The 24,651-nt window shown below is 42.7% G+C and overlaps 2 protein-coding genes across 2 annotated transcripts in view; both read right to left on the bottom strand.

Annotated features, from left to right (window-relative positions):
* The window catches only part of GNAI3 (G protein subunit alpha i3), a 37,843-nt gene extending 21,495 nt beyond the window's left edge, over positions 1-16,348 (bottom strand). The window contains exon 1 of the mRNA XM_080802976.1: positions 16,101-16,348. Coding sequence (XP_080659102.1) covers positions 16,101-16,218 — 118 coding nt within the window. The 5' untranslated portion in view covers positions 16,219-16,348. The remainder of the gene's footprint in view (positions 1-16,100) is intronic.
* Positions 16,349-20,513: 4,165 nt separating this feature from the next.
* On the bottom strand, positions 20,514-21,869 carry GPR61 (G protein-coupled receptor 61; the record flags this gene model as incomplete). The annotated part of the gene is made up of 1 exon (XM_080802817.1): positions 20,514-21,869. One exon carries the CDS (start codon positions 21,867-21,869, stop codon positions 20,514-20,516), a length of 1,356 nt encoding a protein of 451 aa, XP_080658943.1.
* Between the last annotated feature and the right edge of the window lie 2,782 nt (positions 21,870-24,651).

Here is a 24,651-nt window from a genome sequence, read left to right on the forward strand (position 1 = left end):
TATCAAACTACATATATCCACCCAAGGTTTTACTAGGCATCCAGTTTCACCTCTTAAAGGCACCTCATACTGAATACAAAACTAAATATAAGATTTATCTTATCGGGCATTCCAGGGCATTTTATAGAAATAAAAAATGAACTGGAGGGGGAAAAAAAAAAAAAGAACTGCTTTATACCAAGTCTTTGACCCATGCAGCTTCCAGATTATCAAGAAGTGCTACCATCTTACCTTTCTTCCAAGTACGAAATCTAAGAATCATCTGGAACCCACTCACTCTTCTCGCCTTACATCAAGCTGTAATGAAATCTCTCTTCCTATGCATTTCTCAAATTAATCCTTTCTATTCTTCACATGGCTGAGCCTGACACTGCACCTACTGTATGTTACTGCTCTAATTTTTTGAAACTTCCAGCTCAAAGCCCCTCTTCTTATCATTTCCAAATGGCACTAATAATTCTCTAACATTTTCTATAACCCTTTATTATTAAGTCTGAACTCTTCATTTTTTAAAGATTTTTTTTTTTTTAAATTTGACAGAGATCACAAGTAGGCAGAGATGCAAGCGGCGGGGGTGGGGGGTGGGGGGGAAGCAGGCTCCCTGCTGAGCAGAGAGCCAATGCGGGGCTTGACCCCACGACCCTGGGACCATGACCTGAGCCAAAGGCATAGGCTTAACCCACTGAGCCACCCAGGCGCCCCTGAACTCTTCATTTTTACTTCAATCCTCTGTGCTCCAAAACTTCGGTAATAAGTTCCCTCTCTAATAACATCTCGCTCTTAGGTTTTAAACTGCTTCTCACATCTCATCTCCCTCTCACAATACATATTATGTGATGTTTGGAACTTCTTAATTTTTTTTTTTTTTACATCTTTTAACCTATCTTCTTTCAAATTTCATCACAAATTTAAGGAGAAATTCATTTGTCCATCTTCAATCTACCAGTATAGTAGTATTATGGAAACAAAGAATGGAACTGGAATTCAAAGGAACTGCAAAGATACAACCTATGGCTTGGAGAGGCAGGAACTGATGATGACTTCAGGCAGGAGAGAAGGAAATGGGCAGGGGACAGGATTTACAGAGGAAAAGGTCTGAAAGGTCCCAACAACAGGAGGGAAAGGAATCAGTTCGACTTAGAAGACTCATCCTTAAAACAATATATATCTAAATGACATCTTACATAAAGAGGAAGAAAGGATAAAGGGGGAAGCTATAGAAATTTTTGAGAGAAAAGGGGGAGAAATAGCCAAGTTAGATGGTCTTCTCAATAAAAGAGGGCAGGTAATCTGCAGAGGATGAAGGGGTAGAATTAACTTAGAAAATCTTTTTTTTTTTTTTTTTGGTGAAGATTTTATTTATTTATTTGACAGAGAGAGAGACAGCGAAAGAAGGAACACAAGCAGGGGGAGTGGGAGAGGGAGAAGCAGGCTTCCCGCTGAGCAGGGAGCCTGATGTGGGGCTTAAACCCAGGACCCTGGGATCATGACCTGAGCTGAAGGCAGACACTTTACAACTGAGCCACCTAGGCACCCCTAGAAAAATCTTATTAACAATCAAATAGGGGCACCTGGGTGGCTCAGCTGGTTAAGTGTCTGCTTCCGACTCAAGTCATAATCCCAGAACCCAGGGGTGGGGCACCGTGTCAGGTTCCTTGCTCAACAGGGAGCCTGCTTCTTCCTCTCCCTCTGCCATTCCCCCTGCTTATGCTTGCTTGCTTGCTTGCTTTCTCTCTTCCTCTGTCAAATAACTAACAAAAATCTTTAAAAAAAAAAATCAAATAGAATGAGTAAGAAGTATGTGTGCAGGTAAGTATGATCACCAACAAGGTCTGATGAAAAATAATTCACCAGTACATAGTCTATTGTAAAATCATTATATTTACCTAAAAACGTCTTAAATTTTATTTTTAAAGAGCTACGGGACAGCAGACACCATCATGTGTTCTCCCTATTTCTTCCTGCAATATATACTACATTATAGGTATGAAAAACAAGAGATGGTTATAATGTCTCTGCAAAATTTTTACAGGCCAGAGAGCTGCTAATATAAGTAAATCATAATGAGTAAACATATTCAACTTACATATACACTGATGTTATTTTTTTTTAAGATTTTACTTATCCATTTTTGCAGGAGAGAGAAAGAATGAGCGTGTGCATGACCAGGGAGAGGGACAGAAGGAGAAGCAGACTCCCCACTGAGCTGGGAGCCCGATGCAGGACTTGATCTCAGAACTGAGGAATCCTGACCTGAGCCGAAAGCAGAATCCTACCGACTGAACCACCCAGGGGTCCCATAACACTGATTTTAAAAACTGATGCCAGGCATGCCTGGGTGGCTCAGTCCGTTAAGCATCTGCCTTCAGCTCAGGTCATGATCCTGGAGTCCCAGGACAGAGCCCAGCGTGTGGCTCCCTGCTCAGTGGGGAATCTGCTTATCCCTCTCCTGCGCCCCGCATCCCAGCTCTTGTTCTCTCCTTTCTCTCTCAAATAAATCTTTAATAAATAAAATACATAGAAATTAACAGGAAAAGATGGCTGATACTCAGAAACATTGTGTCACCCAGTATCTTCTCTTTTTGCCTCTTTCGCTTTGATTAAAAGAAAACTTAAAGTCAGTCCAAGGGAACTACATTATGCTTTACCCTCCCTGCCTTCAGGCACAATAAACTTACTTATCTGTAAAACAAGGGTCAATAGGAGATGCTTAGACCAGTACCAGCTATAGTAAATATTCAATAAACGTTACCTAGTTATTATTTGTGAATGCTGTTTTCACTGGAATACCACTCAGTAATGTTAAGTCCCCAAAAGTTTAACTTAATAAAACCTCTTTATAGATATTGAGGTTGGTTCAAATTCCCAGCAGAAATGATATAACTACTTATCAGCTAGTTCACAATAATAAACCCTAGATGAAGTCTGGATTCACACGCTAAAACAGCAATTTAGACCGTAAATGCCACAGCAAACTATGTCAAACCATTAATCATTTTCTCTACCCCACCATGAGGAACAAAAACAGTCTCTTCCTTAAATATATTTTCAGCCCTTAGATACTCCTAACTACCTCTACCTCCTCTCCCACATTCTCACCCATCTGTACTCCTTATAGCTTTTCCTTGAGTGTTCCTCAAAGGTTTCTATACCACTATCATGAGTACTCGTGGTTATTCCAGGAGCAACTGAAACATCTTTCCTTTTAAATACTCCTTTGTTTCTGTGGAGAAATCCTGAAATTTCTAAAAGCACACATTATAACTAGGACATAGCCCTCTTTCTGGAGGTCTGCATAGCTAAGTCCCAATATGGCACTATTTTTAGATAACACTCTAGCCAGTGCTAGACCAAGGCATTCTTCTTGGTCTCTCCACAGCCCACCCATGCCCCCACCCTTTACCAGACACATGGGAACATATGACAAGAACAGGCCTAGAGAGCCTTCCTCCCACAGCAGGCTGAAAGTCTGATAAGCACATATATTTGATTTTTCTAACTTCACTTAAAAAGATTTTCTTAGTCAATAATACCACGCAGTAATAAATTCAATGAAGAGTAGATTTTAGTCCTAACTCTACCATGACTAGCTGTGTGATCCTGAGCAAGTCACCTAACTTCGCAATGCCTATCTCCTTATATATAAAATATGAAGGGCTTTGGCCTAGATGTGCCCTATGGTTGCTCTCTAACATTCTATGACTACAATTATTATAATGCTAAAAACAGATGAAATCTCTACTTCTGACACACAGAGGCTTCAAATCAAACCACAGATCCACATCTTCATATTAATCCAACTATTCAAAATAGCTGCCATTATACAGTGATCAGCATGCTCTCCAATCATGCACTCCTGATCAAGAGGGCACAAAGAATACAAAGAATTAAAGAGTGCAGCAATGTAACGAAGAGCTGCCTGGCTGCCAACCTTCTATATTCATGCTTGAAGGCGTTCTATAATTCCACAGTCTTTTTTTTTTTTTTAAAGATTTTATTTATTTATTTGACAGACAGAGATCACAAGTAGGCAGAGAGGCAGGCAGAGAGAGAGGAAGGGAAGCAGGCTCCCTGCTGAGCAGAGAGCCCGATGTGGGGCTGGATCTGAGGACCCTGGGATCATGACCTGAGCCGAAGGCAGAGGCTTTAACCCACTGAGCCACCCAGGCGCCCAATATAATTCCACAGTCTTAAGCTAACAAAATATTCAAGTTAGACTGCTGGTCCTAAGAAAAAATGCGAGTATCTCTAACAAAAGATCACAGCAGCACAGTCCATGCTATTTCCAATAATAAGCTTATCTATCACTCCCACTGATTTCTTCTTATCTACAGGCCTAAGTAACTAAGGGAGTAAAAATTCAGATTAAAGTTAAAAATGACAATTCATTCAAAATGCCCTTCAAAGTACCATACTTAATACAAAAACCAGTTGCTCCCTAAATGAGTAAAAGAAAAGGTTAGCAGAATTACAAATGGGAAAACATTATGGAGCAAATTAAAGAAAAAAATTTTTTTTTTAACCAAACACGTCTCTTGTATGTGCCTGGAACTGCTGGACACAAATATAAGTTAAGGAATGTGTGGTCTCATGGTGAAGTTAGATCTATCTGTGAAATCAGCAAGTTTCCGTAGCCTAAAATATCAAAATAATCGCTTTACCTAGGCCACTGTCCCTCTTAAGCATGCCAAGCCTCTACTTACAAACATCCTTGAAACCTTATTCAACTCAAACTTCCAACTCCTTGCCAAAACCATCTCCATTCCCTCTTAAGGGAGATATTACTCCTGATGGCTGACACAGATTCTTCCCTTTCTGCAGAAGTCCTAGAGATTAACTTCCAAAACTAAGTCCTAAACTGTCCTTCCCAGACTCTTTTTATCTCTAGCCAGGTCTGGCTACTCTAAAAAAAATTATTTGACTATCTTTCCAGATCCTAATCTTGCTTTTCATAAACTAATTGGTTTTCTTGATTTTTACTAAAATGATAATTAAACTCTTTCTCGTATGACCTGAAAACCCTTCCACACCTGTGTACTTCTTCCCCAAGGGCATCCTGACAAGGTTCGACCTGGCCCTATAGCCAGTGTCAAACACCACAACACTAATACTTGGTCAAATTACTGTAATTACTTGGGTTTATACCTGTTTATGACTCCATTAGTCCTAAACTCAAAAAAGCACGCTCCTCGAAAGCACAAAACAATGCCTTCTTTTTGTTTCTACTACCTCCCCCCCCATATCTAGGACAGAGTAGGCACATAATAACTGTGGGATGAACAGCTTGAGTTTCTATGAGATTCCGTAGTTGCCTAATCACATTTTGTAAATGCCAGCTGCCATGAATGGAATTTTCAATGTGGGCAGTTAACAGAAACAGAAGATTTCCATTCCTCTGCTATCTTTATTCAGCGCCACACCCCTTCCTGGCAGAGGTCTTCAACCCCCCCCCCAACTACACCTGACAATACAGTCGAACTCACTCACAAACTCCTATTCTCCTTATTCCCCTCTAAACCTCTCAAACCCTACCCCAGCTCCCTTGCACCCACCATCCAGTTCAGTGAAATAAACTGCTACAAATCTGTCCTGAACATCCTATATCCCAACACCTAAAAGAGTGCACGAAACATAGTACTCAAATACTTGTTCAGTGACTGAATAAATGAATGAATATATTAAAGGTAAAAGCAGTACGTTGTGATTGGGACAGAGATAATGGGTCTCTACTGTGAAAAAGATTTTTTTCCTTTGGAGACGGAGAGCGGAGGAGCAGGAAAGAGGAAGAATCTCAAGCAGGCTCCTAGCCCAGCATGGAGTCGGATCTGGGACTGGATCTCACAACCCTGATATTAGGACCTGAGCCAAAATCAACAGCTTTACAGACTGAGCCACCCAGGTGCCCCTGAAAAAGTTTTCTGGGAAGCAATCACCTACCAAAAGCCAAAAAGACTTAAAGCACATATAAGAAGTTTTTGATAAAACTTAACTGATACAGGGGTGCCTGGGTGGCTCAGTTGGTTAAGCGTTTTACTTCAGCTCAGGTCGTGATCTTGGGTTCCTGGGATCAAGCTCTGTGAGGGCTCTGTGGTTAGCCAGGAGTGTGCTTCTCCCTCTGCCCCTCCCCCAGCTAGTGCTCTGGCTTTTTCTCTTTCTCTCTCTCTCTCTCGCTCCCTAATAAGCAAAATCTTAAAAAGAAAACAAAAAACAAAAAACACCTTAACTGATATATTAAACATAAATTCAGAATATATGCCTGCACATAACCCCTGGAGAAATCCCTCCTTAGCTTCCTCAGTAGGCAATCCCCCACATAACTGAGTCACGCCTCCTCTGTGACTAGATAGGGGTAAACACCTGACACAGAAACCACTCAGTCATAGGCTAACAAAGGGCCTACATCCTGTGTGTCCAAGCTCCAAAAGATGAGTAAAACCAATCAGATTGATTATCTGAGGACTCTGCCCTAGAAGATACAGAAAAAGTCATCCTGAACTTCGAGATCACAATATGTGAAATCCTAGACTAAAGCAGCTCTCTTCGCCACATAGCTCTCCTCAAAATGTTATCACTTGAGAATATGAAAAAGGTAACTTCAGTCGCTAAAGATCATGTGTTCTCTTGGGGCAACTGGCCAATCAGAGGGAGAATGGGATTTCTTCTTCACTTTTGTGATATATAAAAAGAATGCTTAAGGGAGCAGTTATTTGTGAGCAAGAAGAGGAATTATACTCTGAATGCCTCAATGTTCTAATTTTGGCCTCTGGTGAGTAAGTTTCCTTTTATTTCTTTAAAAGCAGGGCACCAATAGCCATTTTGGTGCTAACGCTAAATTATATGGTATGTACATCGTACATGACTGAAACTATTTTTGCAAAGGTTTATTTCTTTCTAGCTCTGCCTCAAAATTTTCTTGTGATAGAAATATAAAATACTCAGTTTTAAACCATACAAATAAATTTTTATATGTAATGGAGTGTCCTCCAAAGTTAATTGTGATGTTACATCCGTTCACCAAAACCCATATATCCCTAAATTTTACACTTAAAAATGTTAGAATCATATCCCTACCTAAGTCTCCCAAACAATGATGGCAGCATACAGCACTTTTCTACGCATCTATTCAATCAAATGCAAATACCACATTTTAAAAATTCACAAATAACAAACCATTATAAACTGAGTTGCCAGATCATAAGAATTCCTACAATTTCAATTTCCCTTACCATATAAATGTTCATCAGTGCTGTAAGTCAAAACCCAAAAGTTTGGGATTCATACATGTATTTACTTTTACTAACCTTTTGTTAGAGCACAAATCAGCAGTGGAATGAGAGAGGAAAATGCAAAGTCCCTAAATGATTTCCCCCAAATTATATCTATATTTATTTCTAGCTATAAAATAAAATATGGCTTTAAAGACTAAAAGTTCAAATCAACACTCTCCTACTCCCCTGCACACCTTTCCAGCCTTATCTCCCACACTCCTCCTATACTAACCCTTTATCCCAGGCAAATCTAACTATTTGCTCACTCACACTTCTGAGCCTTTGTACATATTACTCCCTCTGTCTGGACGCACTTCACTCTGGTCTTTGTCCTAAGAGTTCCTATTTGTCCCTTAAGGTCCACGTCAGATATCACCTCTTCTGGGAGGACTTCCCTGACATGTTTCTTCATCCTCCTCCCCAAATCAGCTACTCCTTCTGTAACTACATTCCACACATACTAACCATTGTTTACTCCTGTATCTCCACAAGTTTAACTGCTTAAGAGTTGCTTTTTTTTTTTTAAAGATTTTATTTATTTATTTATTTGACAGAGAGAGACACAGCGAGAGAGGGAGCACAAGCAGAGAGGAGAAGCAGGCTTCCCGCCCAGCAGAGAGCCCAATGCAGGGCTCGATCCCAGCACCCTGGGATCATGACCTGAGCCAAAGGCAGTTGCCTAACGACTGAGCCAGCCAGGTGCCCCTATCTGCTTAAGAGTTTTGTCTATTTCTCATTTATCTCCAGGCTAAGAAAGTACGTGTGCACATAAAAGATGATCAGAGATACCAAATCATAAATAAGTTAATAAATGAGCATCCCTGGGGATACTGCCAACACTGAAAACCAAAACGCTCAATAAAAAGGAGCTGTAACTAAATGCAATGCAGCGTCCTACATTGGGTCCTGAAGCAGAAAAAGAACATTAGTGGGAAAACTGCTGAAATCCAATAAAGTATGTAGTTTAGTTAACACTAATGCACCAATATTGTGCAATGTTGACAAATGTACCATAGCTATGTAAGATGTCAATATTAAGGGAAACCAGGTGAAGAGTATACAGGTACTCTATGTACTTACATCTCTGCAACTTTCCTATAAATGTGAAATTATTCCATAATAAAAAGTTAATTAAAAAAACTTGTAAGGGTGCCTAGCTGGCTCAGTTGGTTAAGAGTCTGCCTTCGGCTCAGGTCATTATCCCAGGGGCCTGGGATCAAGCCCCATGCGGAACGGGGAGCCTGGTTCTCCCTCTCCCTCTGCTGCTCCTCCTGCTTGTGCTCTCTGTCAAATAAATAAATAAAATCTTTAAAAACAAAACACACACACACACACACACAAACTTGTAAGTAGTCTAGAAAAACTCAAAAAACTATAAATATTGATGAAGATGTGAAGGTGGATTTTAGTTATTTTAGTCATTACCATAGTAACAAAAATGAAAGGGTAAGAAATCTATTTCTTATAAGATAAAAATAAATATTATATACTTATATAGATATAACATATATAATACAAGATATTATATAAAAATAGTATCTTTATATAAGATAAAAAATAAAAACAACAACAACCAAAAAAAAAAAAAAAAAACCACCCAAAACAAAACCAGAAAAAAAGCAGAGAAGAGGGTGGCCCAGTCGGTTAAGCATCTGCTGGCTAGGTCAAGGTCCTGGGATACAGCCCTGAGTGGTGGGCTTCCCTGTTCAGCTGGGGAGTCTGCTTTTCCCTCTGGCCCCCCTACCCTGTGCTCTCTCGCACATGCTCTCCCACAAATAAATAAATAAAATCTTAAAAAAAAAAAAAAAAAGGAAGGAAGAAAATTAGTTTTTAACCACCTGAAATGAACCAAAATATGTGAGGATTTATTAATGCTGAGAAATGGTGAAAGAGATTTATATCATTAAACTGAAGTCATTCAATGTTTATTTTCAAAAATACTTAACATTGAAATAACTGCCATGGAAAGTTTAAGACTGCATTATCCTAACACATACATCAGAACTACTTTATCTATGTAAATCATGGTAGTGATTATATCCTTACATCAAACAGAACCCTGTTTTGAAGTTATCAGTTCTGATAACTTCAGGAAACAGAGGGGGAAATGTTCCATCAAAAGCATGTCACTCTAAAACAATCCTATAATTTACATCTGTAAAATATAATTCCCAAGGTCCTGGGAAAAATCCATTTCCATACAACATTCTCCATTTAATAAAAAAGTATAAAAACTAGGGCTATCAATACATGACTAAAACAGAAATCCAAATTCAGTGTACGATCTCCATAATAAGCTCTTAAAATTCAAGTGATTACTATTTTGATTTTAAAATTCAACTACTACGGGAAATTACAAGATGACAAGAAGCAAGCTACCTTTCTAATTAGCTTTAAAGAAGTCTGATTCATATGGTCCCCATGTCACCAGAGTAGTGACTATTATCAGCAGACCACATAAATAAAAGCAGGAGAGGGGCATCTGGGTGGCTCAGTTGGCTAAGGGTCTGCCTTTGGCTGGGGTCATGATCCTGGGATTGAGCCCTGCCTCTGACTGACTCCCTGTTCAGTGGGGAATCTGCTTCTCCTTCTCCCTTTGCCCACTACCAAATAAATGAATAAATAAATAAAGTCTCAAAAAAAAAAAAAAAGGGCAGGAAATACAAGCACAATTTCAATACAAGAGGGTAGGGACACCTTGGTGGCTCAGTTGGTTAAGCCTCTGCCTATGGCTCAGTATGGCTCAGTCATGATCCTGGGATAGAGACCCACATAGAGCTCCTTGCTCAGCAGGGAGCCTGCTTCTCCCTCTGCCTGCCACTCCCTCTGCTTGTTCTCTCTCTCACACAAATAAATGAATAAAATCTTTATAAATATGTAAATAAAAAAATAAGTGTATGTTTTAATCATGGTGAGACACCCCTAACTATACAGCAGTAGATTTACATGAGCAACTAGAAAAAATTTAGAATACTATCTATTTCAAAGTTAAGCAACAAAATTTTTCTAGATATAAAACACTAACAATGATCCCAAAAACTCAAAGTCTTTTTGTATGAATATTAAAAACATTTACCCATTTGTGAATTACACTTGGTAACAAAAAGAAGTCCATAACAGCAAAATAGTAATGGAACAATGAACACACTAATATCTCCACTAGCCCTTAAGAAATCTCTTAAACTTTTTTTTTTAAGATTTTATTTATTGGGGCACCTGGGTGGCTCAGTGGGTTAAGCTGCTGCCTTCGGCTCAGGTCATGATCTCAGGGTCCTGGGATGGAGTCCCGCATCTGGCTCTCTGCTCAGCAGGGAGCCTGCTTCTCTCTCTCTCTCTCTCTCTCTCTGCTTACTTGTGATCTCTCTCTGTCAAATAAATAAAATCTTTAAAAAAAAAAAAGATTTTATTTATTTATCAGAGAGAGAGACAGAACAAGCAGGGGGAACAGGAGGCAGGCAGGCAGAGAGAGAAGCAGGCTCCCTGCCGAGTGAGGAGCCCAATGCAGGACTTGATCCCAGAACCCTAGGATCATGACCTGAGCTGAAGGCAGCCACTTAACCGACTAAGCCACCCAGGCATCCCACAAATCTCTTAAACTTTTAAGTATCTTCCAAGTCCAGTTGAAAATCAAAGGAAATCCACTAAAGACTATACCCTCCTGAAATTTGTTTCTAAGATTACCAGGCCGTTATTCAGGTACAAATCAAACAAATTTGGTCTTTCTGGTTCTTCTTTGTTTGGTTTGTTTCTGATACATTCATTTCTGTTACAACTTACTAATATCAAGACATGAAAAATAGGTTACTTCATTTACACAGAGAACTGTATCAAAACTGGGGCAATTAAACAGTGCTCCAAAGACAGTGTTATTCAGTTCAAGTAGCTTCAATTACATGTATGATACAGATGACTGCTAAGCAGGTAATAGATAGCCTGGAGAGATAAAGGCTTAAAGGTAACTCTAACTTTCTAAACACTGAAAAAGAATTTTACCAAAATGAAGACAGTTAAAACTGGAGGGAAAATCAAACACTACAACAGTTTCTTCTCTCTATATTCTCTTAAACATTTACATTATGTGCACTTTATAAATTTGAGTCTTTCAGGTTTTCCTAAACAGCGTTATTACATTAAACTAATTTCAGTCAAATTCAAGAATAAGAGAAACAACACCACAAAAATTACTTAAGGTGTAAGTGAATTAGAGGATCCCAATTCTTTTTTTTTTTTTTAAAGATTTTATTTATTTGACAGAGATCACAAGTAGGCAGAGAGGCAGGCAGAGAGAGAGAGAGAGGAAGGGAAGCAGGCTCCCCGCTGAGCGGAGAGCCCGATGCAGGGCTCGATCCCAGGACCCTGAGATCATGACCTGAGCCGAAGGCAGAGGCTTTAACCCACTGAGCCACCCAGGCACCCCAGAGGATCCCAATTCTTTGAACGCAACTTAATTTCTGACATACCACCACCAAAAATATCATAGAGAACAAAACATTAATCTTATTTTGCATAATAATGTTTTCTCAAGATCTGCTAAGGGGAATTATCAAGAAATAAAATCTGAAGATAGCACAGGAGTAAACCATTCAATAACTTACAAAACTAAATTATAGTACTTAATTCTTTTTAATATCACAAGAGTGATATTTATTAAAATTCCTTGAAAATCTTTGAAAAGAATATATTATTTGAAAAAAAATCATTTGTCTGAAACACCCTTGAAAAGAGTAGCTAAAATGAAAAGCTTTCACAGACATTATCATAATAACAGAAGTTACCTATACTGAATACTTATTGCTAAACATTTTACATATATTATCCTATTGCATATTACAAAACAGATATCATCACCCCCACCTTATATATGTGAAAATAAGATTCACTGGCTAAGTTATATGCTCTGGGTCTCACACCTAGTAAATGAAGGTGAGAACTGAATTCATTTCTATGTGACTCTGAAAGCAGTACTCTTACCCATTCATTATACCAGTGCTTCTCAACTTTTGTCACAAGATGGCACACACTGAAAATGATAATATTTCTTTTTTTTTCAAAGTTTTTTTTTTTTAAGATTTTATTTATTTGACAGAGATCACAAGTAGGCAGAGAGGCAGGCAGAGAGAGAAAGAGGGGGGAAGCAGGCTCCCTGCTGAGCAGAGAGCCTGATGTGGGGCTCGACCCCAGGACCCTGGGATCATGACCTGAGCAGAAGGCAGAGGCTTTAACCCACTGAGCCACCCAGGCGCCCTGAAAATGATAATATTTCTAAGGCTTACTAAAGTAAGCCAGAGGGGCTTGGAAAAAATAATATGTATTTTCTTCATATCATAAAATTATGACATGAAAAAATAATATGTATTTTCTTCATATCATAAAATTATGACATGAAAAAATACAAAGTATTACAGATGATATTAAATACTAATTGGCATAAACCTTCCTAATATTTGCAACTGCCATGTTTCCAAAGTTTAAAGAAGAAATCATACTAAAAAATGTTCAAATATCATTTCAACTGTTGCAAAATTTCAAAAAGTTATGAAAATGATATAAAATTTCAAAACTATAGGGGCGCCTGGGTGGCTCAGTTGATTAAGTGTCTGCCTTCAGCTCAGGTCATGATCCCAGGTTGAGCCCTGATCCTCAGATTGAGCCCTGCATCCCCTGGGGAGCCTGCTTCTCCCTCTCCTTTTGCAGCTCCCCCTGCTTGTGTGCTCTCAAGCTCTCTGTCAAATAAATAAATAAAAACCTTAAAATTTTTAAAATAAAAAAATGAAATTTCAAAACTATAAAAAAATTTACAAACAGCACACTTGTATACCATCCTATGTACTGCACTCCAGTTGGGAAGCTTTGCATAATATAATTTTGTCTTCCTACATAATACTGTGATTAAACATTAATTTGACATTATCAAGATCTTCCCAAGAACACACCTAAAGGAAATTCAAATCAAAGGTAATCAAAAAACTGTAACACTTAAGTATTCCTTAACTAATTTAGCCCACCCTGGCTTCTTAATTTGAATTTCTATCGTGCCATTATCTGTAACATTATTTTTTATTTAATAATAACAATAATAGCGAGGTGCCTGGGTCTCTACCTTCAGCTCAGGTCATGGTCTCAGGGTCCTGGGATTGAGCCCCGTAGCTCTCTGCTCAGCGGGGAGCCTACTGACCCCTCTCTCTCTGCTGCCTCTCTGCCTACTTGTGATCTCTCTCTCTGTGTCAAATAAATAAATAAAATCTTTTTTAAAAAAATAAATAAATAATGACAATAATAGCTAATATTCACTGAGCCAATCCTATGTGCCAGGCTGTATTCCACTTTACATTATTATCATATTAATCCTCATAGCATCCCTATAGTGCCTCTACTTTCTCTATTTTAAAGATGAGAAAATGGAGCAGAGCAAAACTGACCAAGTAACTTTCCCAAGGTTACAGCTGGTAAATGGGAACTGGAATTTAAAATAGTCTGACTTCATAGCTCATGTTGTTATCACTATACTAAACTACATCCCTCAAAAAAAAAAAAAAAAAAACCAGTAATATCTAATGAACACCTGTTATGTGCCAGGAAAAACATAGGTAACTGAATATATCTCAACTTAGACTAAGTTTAACAGTTTTAAAGTGATGAAGTAAAAATGACTTGCATGTGCATCAAAGGAGGTATTCTATAGCAAAAAAAAAAGTTATCCGTATACTTGAAGAGTGTGTTCTGCTTAAAGAAAATAAGGGATGACTTTAACTTCTGTGCATTATGATACGGTTCAAGCAAAAGCATCTGTGTCTCCAACTATTTATATTTGTTGACTTAACTTGCTCAAGAATATTAAAAAATCTTACTTAAAACAATGAAATTGGTAGAAATTAAAAGCAAATGTTTTAGTACTTTGATTTTTACTTACCGCTTTTGCAGTTCGCTAAGTCATCATGTGTTTTATTTTGTCTTTAATTAAATGCACTATTTATAAAATCCCGAATAAAGATTTTTCCAGACATTTGCTTGCCTAAATTCTGCCTGCCAAATCCTCCCATTTGGAAGAAAGCCTCACAGTTTATAACTGTATTACAATAGGCTAATGTCCTGAGGGGATCTCTGATGGGCTAATGTAAAACAAGGCAAGATGAAAATACACCTTTAATTTCATAACCAGTCAATCAATACAGACAACATTAATGCCTTGAGTATTATGGCTTGTGTTAAACATCTAGAAGAGCCCAAGGAGCAATCTCCAACATTAAGTGGTTTACACTAGTAAATATTTAAGAAGCATCTACTATGTGCCACAGACCATGTTCATCCACAAATAATACCTGTTAAACAGAGAGAGGCAGTCTAGAATTACAATTTGAATCCATGTGTTATGACAGGTCAGATATTCAAACCAAAAGCTCAAGCTCCAATGCATAACTTTCCCCCTATATCTAAAGAGCTGTTCCTAGGGCTTCTGCAATCTACAAACCACTAAATATGTCAACATGAAGATACTGGCATGGGGACCCAGCACAACCTGGAGTACAAAATAACCCTTGAGTTATGGTGGTACATTCTGTTCTCAGAGCTTTACACCATGAAAATTTGGCACTTCTCCTAAAGCAACTTCTTTTTCTCAAAAATTGTTTTAAAAAGTTCTATTAAAAAAAAAAAAAGAGGTTCTATTGCTTACAGAAACCATTACTCCTACTTACTCTTCTCTAACAGAACTGTAGAAAATATTCATAGTAAAGAAACTGTGACTTAACTAATTGGTATGCTGATGCCAGGGTACTTTATATGATTTACTGTCTCCAGAAACCAGTTTCAAAAACGTTTAAACTAATCGTGCTGAGTAAAATGTATCTGACTGTACCTAAAAGCTGCTCAAAACGAATGTCAGGTGAAATAAACAGTAATTTTCTGAAGCCAATGTTTTTAGTTTGGAGACAGCTCACCAGAAGTCTGTCACAGCTTTTTTAATATATCAAATTTCATAATTTATTCTAAGGTAACTCCATTCCCACTGTCCATCATACCTAGCAAACTATTCAACAACTCCCAGTATGTAATCTATTGTCCACTACATCTTTTGCCACAAACCTCAAACTATCCAGTCCTTAAATTTCCTCAGCTCACACCACCTCCCCTTTTATAAAAACAAAGGAAGGAGTTATAAAACCTCAAGAGAGCAAAAATGACAGAAGGTGGAAAAGGATAGACAGCCTCTGCACCAAAGCTCTTTTCCTTTACACCTGAGACTTGTCAATTATCTCAACCACACACCTTCATGTTCCTGGTTAATCCAAGGTTCCTCCACTTACAAACAATTCAAAATGCCCACTTGCTAATAAATGACAGGGTCCTTACGTGACCACTCTGTACCTGCCCCTCCATTTACATTAATCATTCAAGCATCCCAACTTCATTCAAGAGTATCACCATGTTCCAAACTCATAATCCATTATACATGCCCCACACACTATAATCCCTTGCAAAACCTTCCCTAATATCGGCTCTTCCTTTACCAGCTTTTCGCGTATTCCTAATACAGTCTCACTGTCCTCCTGCCCCATACTCCCAAGCTCTATTCACTAAAGGCCAAATCCAGCTCGGAGTCACACCCTCCCTCCAGCCCAATTCCTACAATCCTAAACCCCAACCCCTCATCACGCCCTCCCAGGCCTAAACCACCAACACAACACCCCGCCCCGCGGCCGTCACGCCCTCCAGATCCCTTCGGGGTCCTTTCAGCCGGCCGGGACTGACTCCCCCCACCCCCCGCTCCCGCAAGGGCTCCCAAGTGCCTAGGCCCTCCGGTTTACCCCGCCAGCCCCGCCCTCAGCCCCTCACCGAGCAGCAGCAGCTTCACTTCTTTGGCCGCTTTCTCTCCGTCCTCCCGCAAGTTGCGGTCGATCATCTTGCTCCGCTCCACCGCCGCCTTGTCCTCGGCGCTCAACGTGCAGCCCATGGCGGCGGCGGGAGAGGGAACCGAGCCCGGGCTCACTCAACACCGCGGAGTCTGCGGCTCGGCTGCCTGAGACACCGTCTACTGCTGGGCGGCGGCCCTCTCCGTCAGCTACTTGAGCGCCCGAAGGAACAGGATATCCGGCGTTTACGACACTTCCGGCAACGCCCCACGGCGGTTGCCGCTCAAAACTCTCCGCTGGGGTAGAGAAGGAGTGACGGAAGGCGGAAGTACGGGGAAAGGACGGGTGAGTCCGAGTGGAGTAGCGGTGTCTCGTCGAGGACCTGGTACGCGCGCCTCGACTTTAGTGCCTCTTTTCCTTTTCGGCTGCCTTATTTGAGTTAATGTAGAAAAAGCAGGGACTGGCTTCCCCAGCTGGTGGCGCCTTCCTGAGGTCACACAGCAGGCTTTGGAAGAGGGGTGGGGATTCCCAGATTAAGAGTCCACAGCGCGCACAGGAATTTATGCTGGGAATTTCTCACTGGCCAGAAAAGCCCCCTTGATCTTTGAATGTGGAGACCCGAAGCCCCTTCCCAAGTGTACAACACTCTGCCGGGGTTGTCTCAACCCGATCTACAGGATGAAAACAAACAGCAGAGCCTAGGGCCGGCCACGCTTCACATCTTGAGATCTGTAAGGCCGACCATGCCTAGGACCTTAGCATCTCCTCCTCCCCTCTCCTTTGTCCTCCCGTTTCTTGCTCTCAGGATGTATCCGGGTCCTTGTGCCGTTACCTACGAATTGCCTAGCGACTGTGTTGACAGAGGGCCACCTGAAATCGCTAAATATTCTATTTCCTGAAAGGTAAGCGTGTAGTTCTCCACAAGATTTCCGTGATACCTTTCTTCAATATAAGCCACTTTAGCGCGGATAAATGATTCCGCGTTAGGGGCTTCGGACTTCTACCAAAATCAGTTAACCTCGGGCCCACACCCCAAAACAAACCAGTGCCTCCTGTGAATCTCCCTACTGAAATTTCCTGTTGTGGTACCACCTGAAAAGGGAGGGTCTAGTAAGTTTGTCTGTCAGCTCTAGCATCACCTGAAAATAAACCTCCATGAAAGCCCCAGCCTCCTAGCCTTTTCATTCATAATCCTGGGTACTACCCATGATAGTGGCCCTGAATTACCTTTACTGCCAAATAGCTGCACAAATACCATCACCATACATTCCAGAGAGGAGAACTCTTGTTGTCCCCCAAACCGTTCCCTGGGATTAAAAACTATTTCCCTAACAGAATCTAAATCTTAGCATATAAGGTCCAAACAGAAAGGTCTATATTATGACAATTCATTAATTAGGGATTTCTTGAGAGCCACCGTAAACAACTTCATCCACTATAACTTCATAATGCCAGTTCTTGAAAGTTTGAAAAGCCTCCTACTCATTCCCAAATGACTGTTAGAATAAAAAGGATGGCTTTGCCATAATCAATACTTGTGGGGGAATAGGGCAAGAGGAAAGGATAGAACCAATATTTATTGAGTACCTATTTGCCAGGTATGGCTAGGTGCTTCCACATGGTCATCTCTTTTAATCCCCACAACAACCCTGTGAGGTAGGTAATGTTACCCCTGTTTTTACAGATGAAGAAATAGGCTCAGAGAAATTAAGCATCTTTCCCAAGTTCACACAGTGAAAAGTAGATGTCTGCCTCCAAATTCACCCCTTTTTTCTACCATGCCACTGTAAGATGTTACCTGGGGAGACCTGACAACAGAAAGTTTTCATCTAGGCTTGGAAGTTACCCCATTACCACCCAGGTGCAGGAAAAGTAACTGACCAGTCAGATGTCTCAACCTGTTGATTCTTGAGCCCACTAGAGAGGTCAGATTTTGTCCAGGAACAGCTTTCACAGCCAAGAACTACATAGTAAACTTTACCAAGTGGTCCTGGTGATTGGAAAACAACTGGAAGATGGTCATGGCAGAAACTGTTGGGAGAATTGTCAACATAATAGGAATTTTTATTTCCTTCATGATCCATTCAGGGAAAAATAAATGGCAAATGAACCAGCCCATGTCAAATTCCGTGATAAACACCAGTGAGTTCAGTGTCAGGAAATACAAGCCTGAATTAGAGATATCCTTGTACTTAAAATTTTCTTTTTTAATGTATGTGAAGGAAGGGTTGGAGGGCAAGGCAAAGGAGAAGACAAAATAAATTAACAAAATGGCTGCCAGACAATGTTTCCTGTCCTCCCCTCTCCTCACTCCCTCTCCCCACCCCCAACTCCCCCATGCAAGCACCTTTCCTGTTTCCACTGGACTCACACTGCCACCTGCTGGCAATGCTTAAGGCCTACTAGCTGATCCCTGATGTTTGAAGAGAACCCCTTATCTACAAATGAGATTTCTCCCTTCTGAGTTTATCTTAAAAGGGAGGAGAGCGAGAAGAGCATGTTTTTCAATCACGAAAGATTCTCCTTGGTAGCTATACTATCTAAGGGATTTCATCAGTGTAATAGGTTCTAGACTAAAGTAAGTCTGGTGGTAGGAAGACAGAAACCTGTAAATTCTCCTACATCTAAAGGGGGAAAGCTGTTTGCCCAGTTTCTTAATAAATTCTTTTCTGCAGCTAGAATTTCATTTACAACCCTCACACATTCCACAATCCACAGGAAGCTTCCATGTAGGTATCTTGCTGCAGTGGACTGAGCTCCAATGTATTCTCCAATATATTTCTCAAACATTCTTTAATGCTTTACCGGATATAAGTGCTCTGTAAAAATACAAGGTACCTGATAAAATTAGACTATGAACTCCTCAAAGGCAGTGACTGTGTGGGTCCCAGAGAATACTAGGTATTCAACTATTATGCACTGAATTGAACTGAAATAGTAAATGTTGATATCAGTATAACTTTTTATAATAAAAAGTATTTATTGGCCATTCAAAGGGGAAACTATCCCACTCCCACCAGCCCGTCTTCCCGTTAATGTTCAGTTAGCCAGGAATTTGTTCAAATACAGATCAAAGCACCCTCTTGTCCTGCCTCAACCCTTGAATGTTACTTGATTCAACTGAGGGAAGTGGATGGACAGGTAGTCCCAGATGGGTGTTCTGTCCAGTTTGCAACTATTCCCCCTCCCTTGCAAATACCACCACTGATACCAACCAACAAGTTCCTACAGTCTCAATTAGTGAACATCTGAACCCAACTCTCGTGCCCTCTCTCCAACCCAGGACTGCAGATAGGAGAGAGACTTAAGTCTTTGTCACTGAAGCTAATTTTGAGAGCAATGGATGGGAGTGGGAGGCATTTAATGGACCATGGAAACCCCACCCTTCCCATTCCCAACCTTAGTCTCTTGTACCCGATAGTCCAGGGGGCTGGAGGTGGGTCACTGCCGTGAGGAGAGAGATCAGGGAGGCCAATCCTAGGAAGAAAAAAAAAGATTTACAGTATTATTGGTCAAGATGATTTTCTGGCTTCTCTGTATGCATCCACCTTAGCAATTCAAATGCTAACCCCCACCTTCAGCCACCCAAACCCCAATCTCTCCACTTCTTCATTCTGAAAAATAAGGAGAAAGAGCCATCTTGTTGTATCCTTGCCTTTGCTGAGATCAAGCTTCTCCCAAGTGCAGGAGAGAGACAGCAAAATAGAACAGAAGGGCTGTTCCCAGAGGGTGGGACAGAGCTGCAGTCAGCTTTTCTGCCTTCTCCTCTTTGTACCCTGCCTCCTATTTCCCCTTGCTTCTGGCCAAACTCAGGAAAGGAATATACCCAGCTGGCCCTCCCAGTTTAAGGAAACCTCAGGTCTAAAACTAGAAAAAGATCCATTAACTCAAATGGAAACACTTAGCTGTACTTTGTTTAGTTCTTTTTAAACCTAGCAAGGAAAGGAGAAGGTCATTTTCTTACCTTGCTTGAATACAATTACTGCCCTGGACAATTACACTGAAAAATGAAATACCCTAAGGGATTCCCAGGATAACTCCAAACCCGGCCTACTGCTCTATATCCTCCAACTCCTACCCTTGGAGAGTTTCCCTGCTTCTGAGGCATGGAAAATTCACTGGTTGAAAGGCGTCATCTCACCTTCGTGACCCTTTATTCTCATTACCATCTCACCAGGTTCCCTCCCCCAGTAGTCAAGGATCATAGCCATGTCCAAGGCTTTTGCCACACGTTCATCCATTTGGCATTGTTCCTGACCCAGAAAACACTAAGCAAAAGCTGTGTGTAGAGACCCCAGCCCCAGCCCCTGTTAGCCGCGAATAGGTGATCCCACAAGGTGTTCCTTCAGTTATAAGCGGCCCCAGCCCCATCTCCCTCCAAGTGGCTAGAAGCCCATCATGATTCCAGTCGAGGTGAAGGGGCGGGACGGAGGTAGCTGTCCGACATGATGATGTCGCTGGTGAGTTGTTGCTCCAGGAACTCAGAGGTCTCTTCAGCTATCTGGCCTGGAATTCGAAAGTCCACAGCAGGGGTCTCCTGCTTGGGGCTGGGGAGGGGTCGGGAAACCCAGGACTCAGTGGGACAGCCTGTACCCTGAAGGAACTGCAGAAAGTTCTCCTCAATGGAGCCCTCCCGGCTTGGTAGCCTCAGCTCCTCCTCTGGAGCCGGCTTGAAGAAGCAGACAAACTGCTTGCTGAGCTCCCCTCGGATCTGCCGGTTGAGACATCCATAAAAGAATGGGTTGGAAGTGAAGCAGAAGTAGCCTATCCAGGTCACGACATTCTCCACCTGCCCAGTCGAAATGGGCTGAGCACTCAGGGCAACGTAGAGGTGGAAAGAAAAGTAGGGCAACCAACAGAGCAGGAACTGTCCCCCCACAGCCAGGAGGACCACTGCAGCCTTCCCTCCCCCGAACGTCCGGTGCGGGGTTGTCTGCGGGGCCCCCGAGCTGGTGACCATAGTGGAGCGGCTGCTGAGAGACTCAGAGCGTTGCCGGGGTGTCTCCATCCACGTGGGCAGCGGTCCGTGCTGCATGGCCGCCACTCGGGCTACTCGGAACATGCTGCAGTAGACCACAAGGATGAGGAGCAGAGGCAGCAGGAAATAAAGGACAGCAAAGACCACCACGAAAAGCTGGCAGTAGGCACTGCGGCTCCATTGGAGTGAGCAGCCTGGGGGGACGCTGAGAGCTCCCTCCTCCCGGGAGGCCCTTCCCAACACTGGCACAGAAGCCATGGCCAAGGCTTTCACCCACACACCCACCAACACAGAGGCCACCAGCCCCAGCGTCATGCGCACCTCGTAGCGCATGGGATGGACAACATAATAGTAGCGCTCCACATTGATGGCCGACACCGAGAGAATGGCCAGGCTGACGAAGCATATGCTCAGGAACAAGTAGAGGCGGCAGGCGACCTCCCCGAAGAGGTCATGGTCAAAGAGGGCAGAACTGGAGAGCATGGCCAGGGGCATGAGGGTCAGGGCGGCCAGCAGGTCCACCAGGCAGAGGTGGAAGACGAAGACAAATTTTCGGAGGGCAGGTGTCTTGGCGATAACAGCCATCACAGCGGCATTGCCAGCCACAGCGATCAAGTCCAGTAGGAGCATGAAGAAGAGGGCCACAGATTCCGAGGCCACGTCCCGCAGCCCCACCTCTGGGACCCCACTGGCAGTAGAGGGACCTGGGGTTTGAGGGACCCTCCCCAGAGTGGAAGAGTTCCCTGATGACTGGGGGATGGGAGAGGACTCCATGGGGCCGAAAGAGGACACCCAGGGCACCTCCTGTCACAGGCCCATCCCCCATCCTAGTCCAGTGACCCTGGGATGGCCAGCCCAGGCCCAGGCTTAACAGGCTTGCCAATTTTGTGTGTGGGGATGGGGGGAGAGGGCGCCTCCTGCTGGAGCCTCCCGGACAGGCTCTAATCGCCAGCCTTCCAGGCCTGGCTGTGCATGTAATGGAACAGAGGGCTCAGAAGCTCATCTCTGCTTCCTGGCTCTAGTCTGTCTTTGGTGACCTCGAAGAAGCAGGAGACATGAGAGATTCCGGAGCCTCACTCACTCAGCACTCCACCTTCTGACTGGTCGCTGGTTCCTTTTTCTTTTCCTTTCCTCTGTTCTCCATGCCCTTTTCCTCTCAGGGACTGTTATCCAGAGATTCTAAATCCTCTGTCTCCCTCTCCCAGGGTCCTGCTGAGCTCCAGGATAATGCCCCAGTTTTCAAGTTGCTTATGTAAATTTCCTAATTTCTTGTCTCTCAGAATGGCAGGAGCTGTTGGGGCATAGAAGGGACATGAGATCCGGTTTCCAGTCCCAGGTCTGGGAATTACTGTGACTCTTTAGGATTTCAGTTTCCTCATGAAGGCATCTGTAAAAGGAAGGGAATAACGGCCACTTCATGACTGTTTAGAGGATCCTGTGAGACTTCATAACAATACCACCCATAAGCGGTAACATTTATAATGGTGGTTTCCAAATGCCCAACCCTGTTGTAAGCACTGTATGTAAATAAGCTCATTCGAACCCTCACACAATCTCTGAGGCAGGTATTACTCTCATCCCCATTTTGCAGTTGGTGAAACTGAGGCCCAGAGAGGTCAAGTAACTTCCAAAGGTGGCAAGGTCTGGGTACATACCCAAGCACTCCGGCTCCAGGATCAGTACTCCAGCCCACTTGACCATGCCCTCCACAGCAGCTGGAATGCAGTAGGCATTCAGTAAATAGTTGTTGAATCTGAACCGTCTCTAAAAATGTCTGTCAGTGCTCTGGGGCTACCACTGGGAAGAGATCACGTGAAAGGGGGGAGGACTGTGCTTTAGTCTCCTGTGACATCACCAGCCCCAAGACAAAGAGCTGCCATCTGGGGGAGGAAACTGGGATGTCAACCATCCAGTCTCCACTGCCCCCAAAAGCCGGAAGGGCATAGGTCACTTGAAAGGTGCCCTTCTTCACCCACTCATCAGCCACTCACAGCCACTGTGCTCCTGCAGGTGGGAGAGGAAATGCTCCTAACCTCCTACTCCTGGGTCTGGATATCTCTGCTCATTGGAGCAGATCCCTGGCCCAGAGTCCTCTTGGCCCTGGACTGTTAGCACACTCCAGAGCAAGGACGAAGAGGTAGGTGTCTGCTGGGGGCGGAGATAAGAGTGGGGAGGTCACTGTGATTGTGGAGATGAGTGACCATAAAGCAGAGAAGACAACTGGAAGGTATAGGGAGGGGAAGAAGTCTGGGGTTTCAGCATCTCTCATTTCTCCTGACCAAATGACAGATCAAATGTTCTATGTGTCTCATTATCCATATAAAGTTTGCATATAATTGAAATAATAATGAAATTTAAAATTTCATTTCCATATCCGATTCTTGCAGTCCAGTTTCTCCTAGTATTATGTGTGATGGTATGCAAATTTGAGGCAAACTATGGGCATACCAAGTCTGATGGGCTGTCTGTAGACAAGTCACAAGTTTCCTGGATCATGGTTTCCTCATCTGTAAAATGGAAAGGTTGAACTGGATGACCTCCAAGATTCCTGTATCAGATAACATTTGATGACTCTTGAGTTCCTGGGCTACCAAGGGCCTGGTGGTTACTCAGTTTAAAAACCCACACCTCTCTGACTACAATAAAGTGAGCCACGTGGGGCAGACCATCCCTGTTCCTCCCCATTGTGACAGCCTTACAATCACCCTTGGGTTTGGGCATTACCACTAACCGTGCACTAATTTAACTTCAAGCCTGCCATGAGTGCAGTAGGTGCTCAGTATAGCTTTGTGAGTTGTATCAAATTCAAACTGATCTATTGAGTCCCTGTCCCTTCGTACCAGCTTCAGACACACTCAGTAGGTCAGCTGTGTGCCAGCCAAGGGACTCTGCTCTGGAAAGGGTAACCTGGTCTCCAGGTGCCGCCCTAACTTTGGACAATTGCCTAGGGATGTGCCTCTCCCTGGGGATAACAGGAAGCTTGTTTCACAGTTAAAATGGCCACATAGACTCAGGATCTACAGAGAAGGTGAAGAGAGGGCTCAAAAGTGGAGACATCAGCTGCTCATAAGACAGTCTGCCAGGAAAAAGCCAGAAAGCTATAGGAGGGGAGGCATCTTTGCCCCTTACGCTTCATGCTGTGGCTTCCTCATCCCTTCCAGCTGGGAGTGGGGCCCAGAAGACGTGGCTCTGAGGCCCTGGGAGCTAAAGGAGTAAAGGCCCTCCGTGTCTGCATAGACATCAAGAGTCTGCCAGCTAGGCCCCCCTAGGGTCCCAGACTGAGGGAAGCAGACATGGTTTCCACGTGGAGATGGAGAGGCTACTGTGCAGCCATGATGAAGCCCTAGACAAGAAAGCACTGGACATTTCTCGTTTCCAGAGCCTCCTCAGCCTGGCCAGATCTCCACCCTGACTCCTAAATTCCAGGATTCCCATTTCCGTCATAACAGATGGACCAACATTCCTACTCCCCAGCACTCCCTCACTGACGGACGGGGGTTAAGGAGGGGAGGACTGTACATCATGGTGTCGGGGGGAAGCCCAGAGAGCCTCACTC

The sequence above is a fragment of the Martes martes genome (genome assembly GCF_963455335.1).
Source record: "Martes martes genome assembly, chromosome: 4".
Lineage (NCBI taxonomy): Eukaryota > Metazoa > Chordata > Mammalia > Carnivora > Mustelidae > Martes > Martes martes.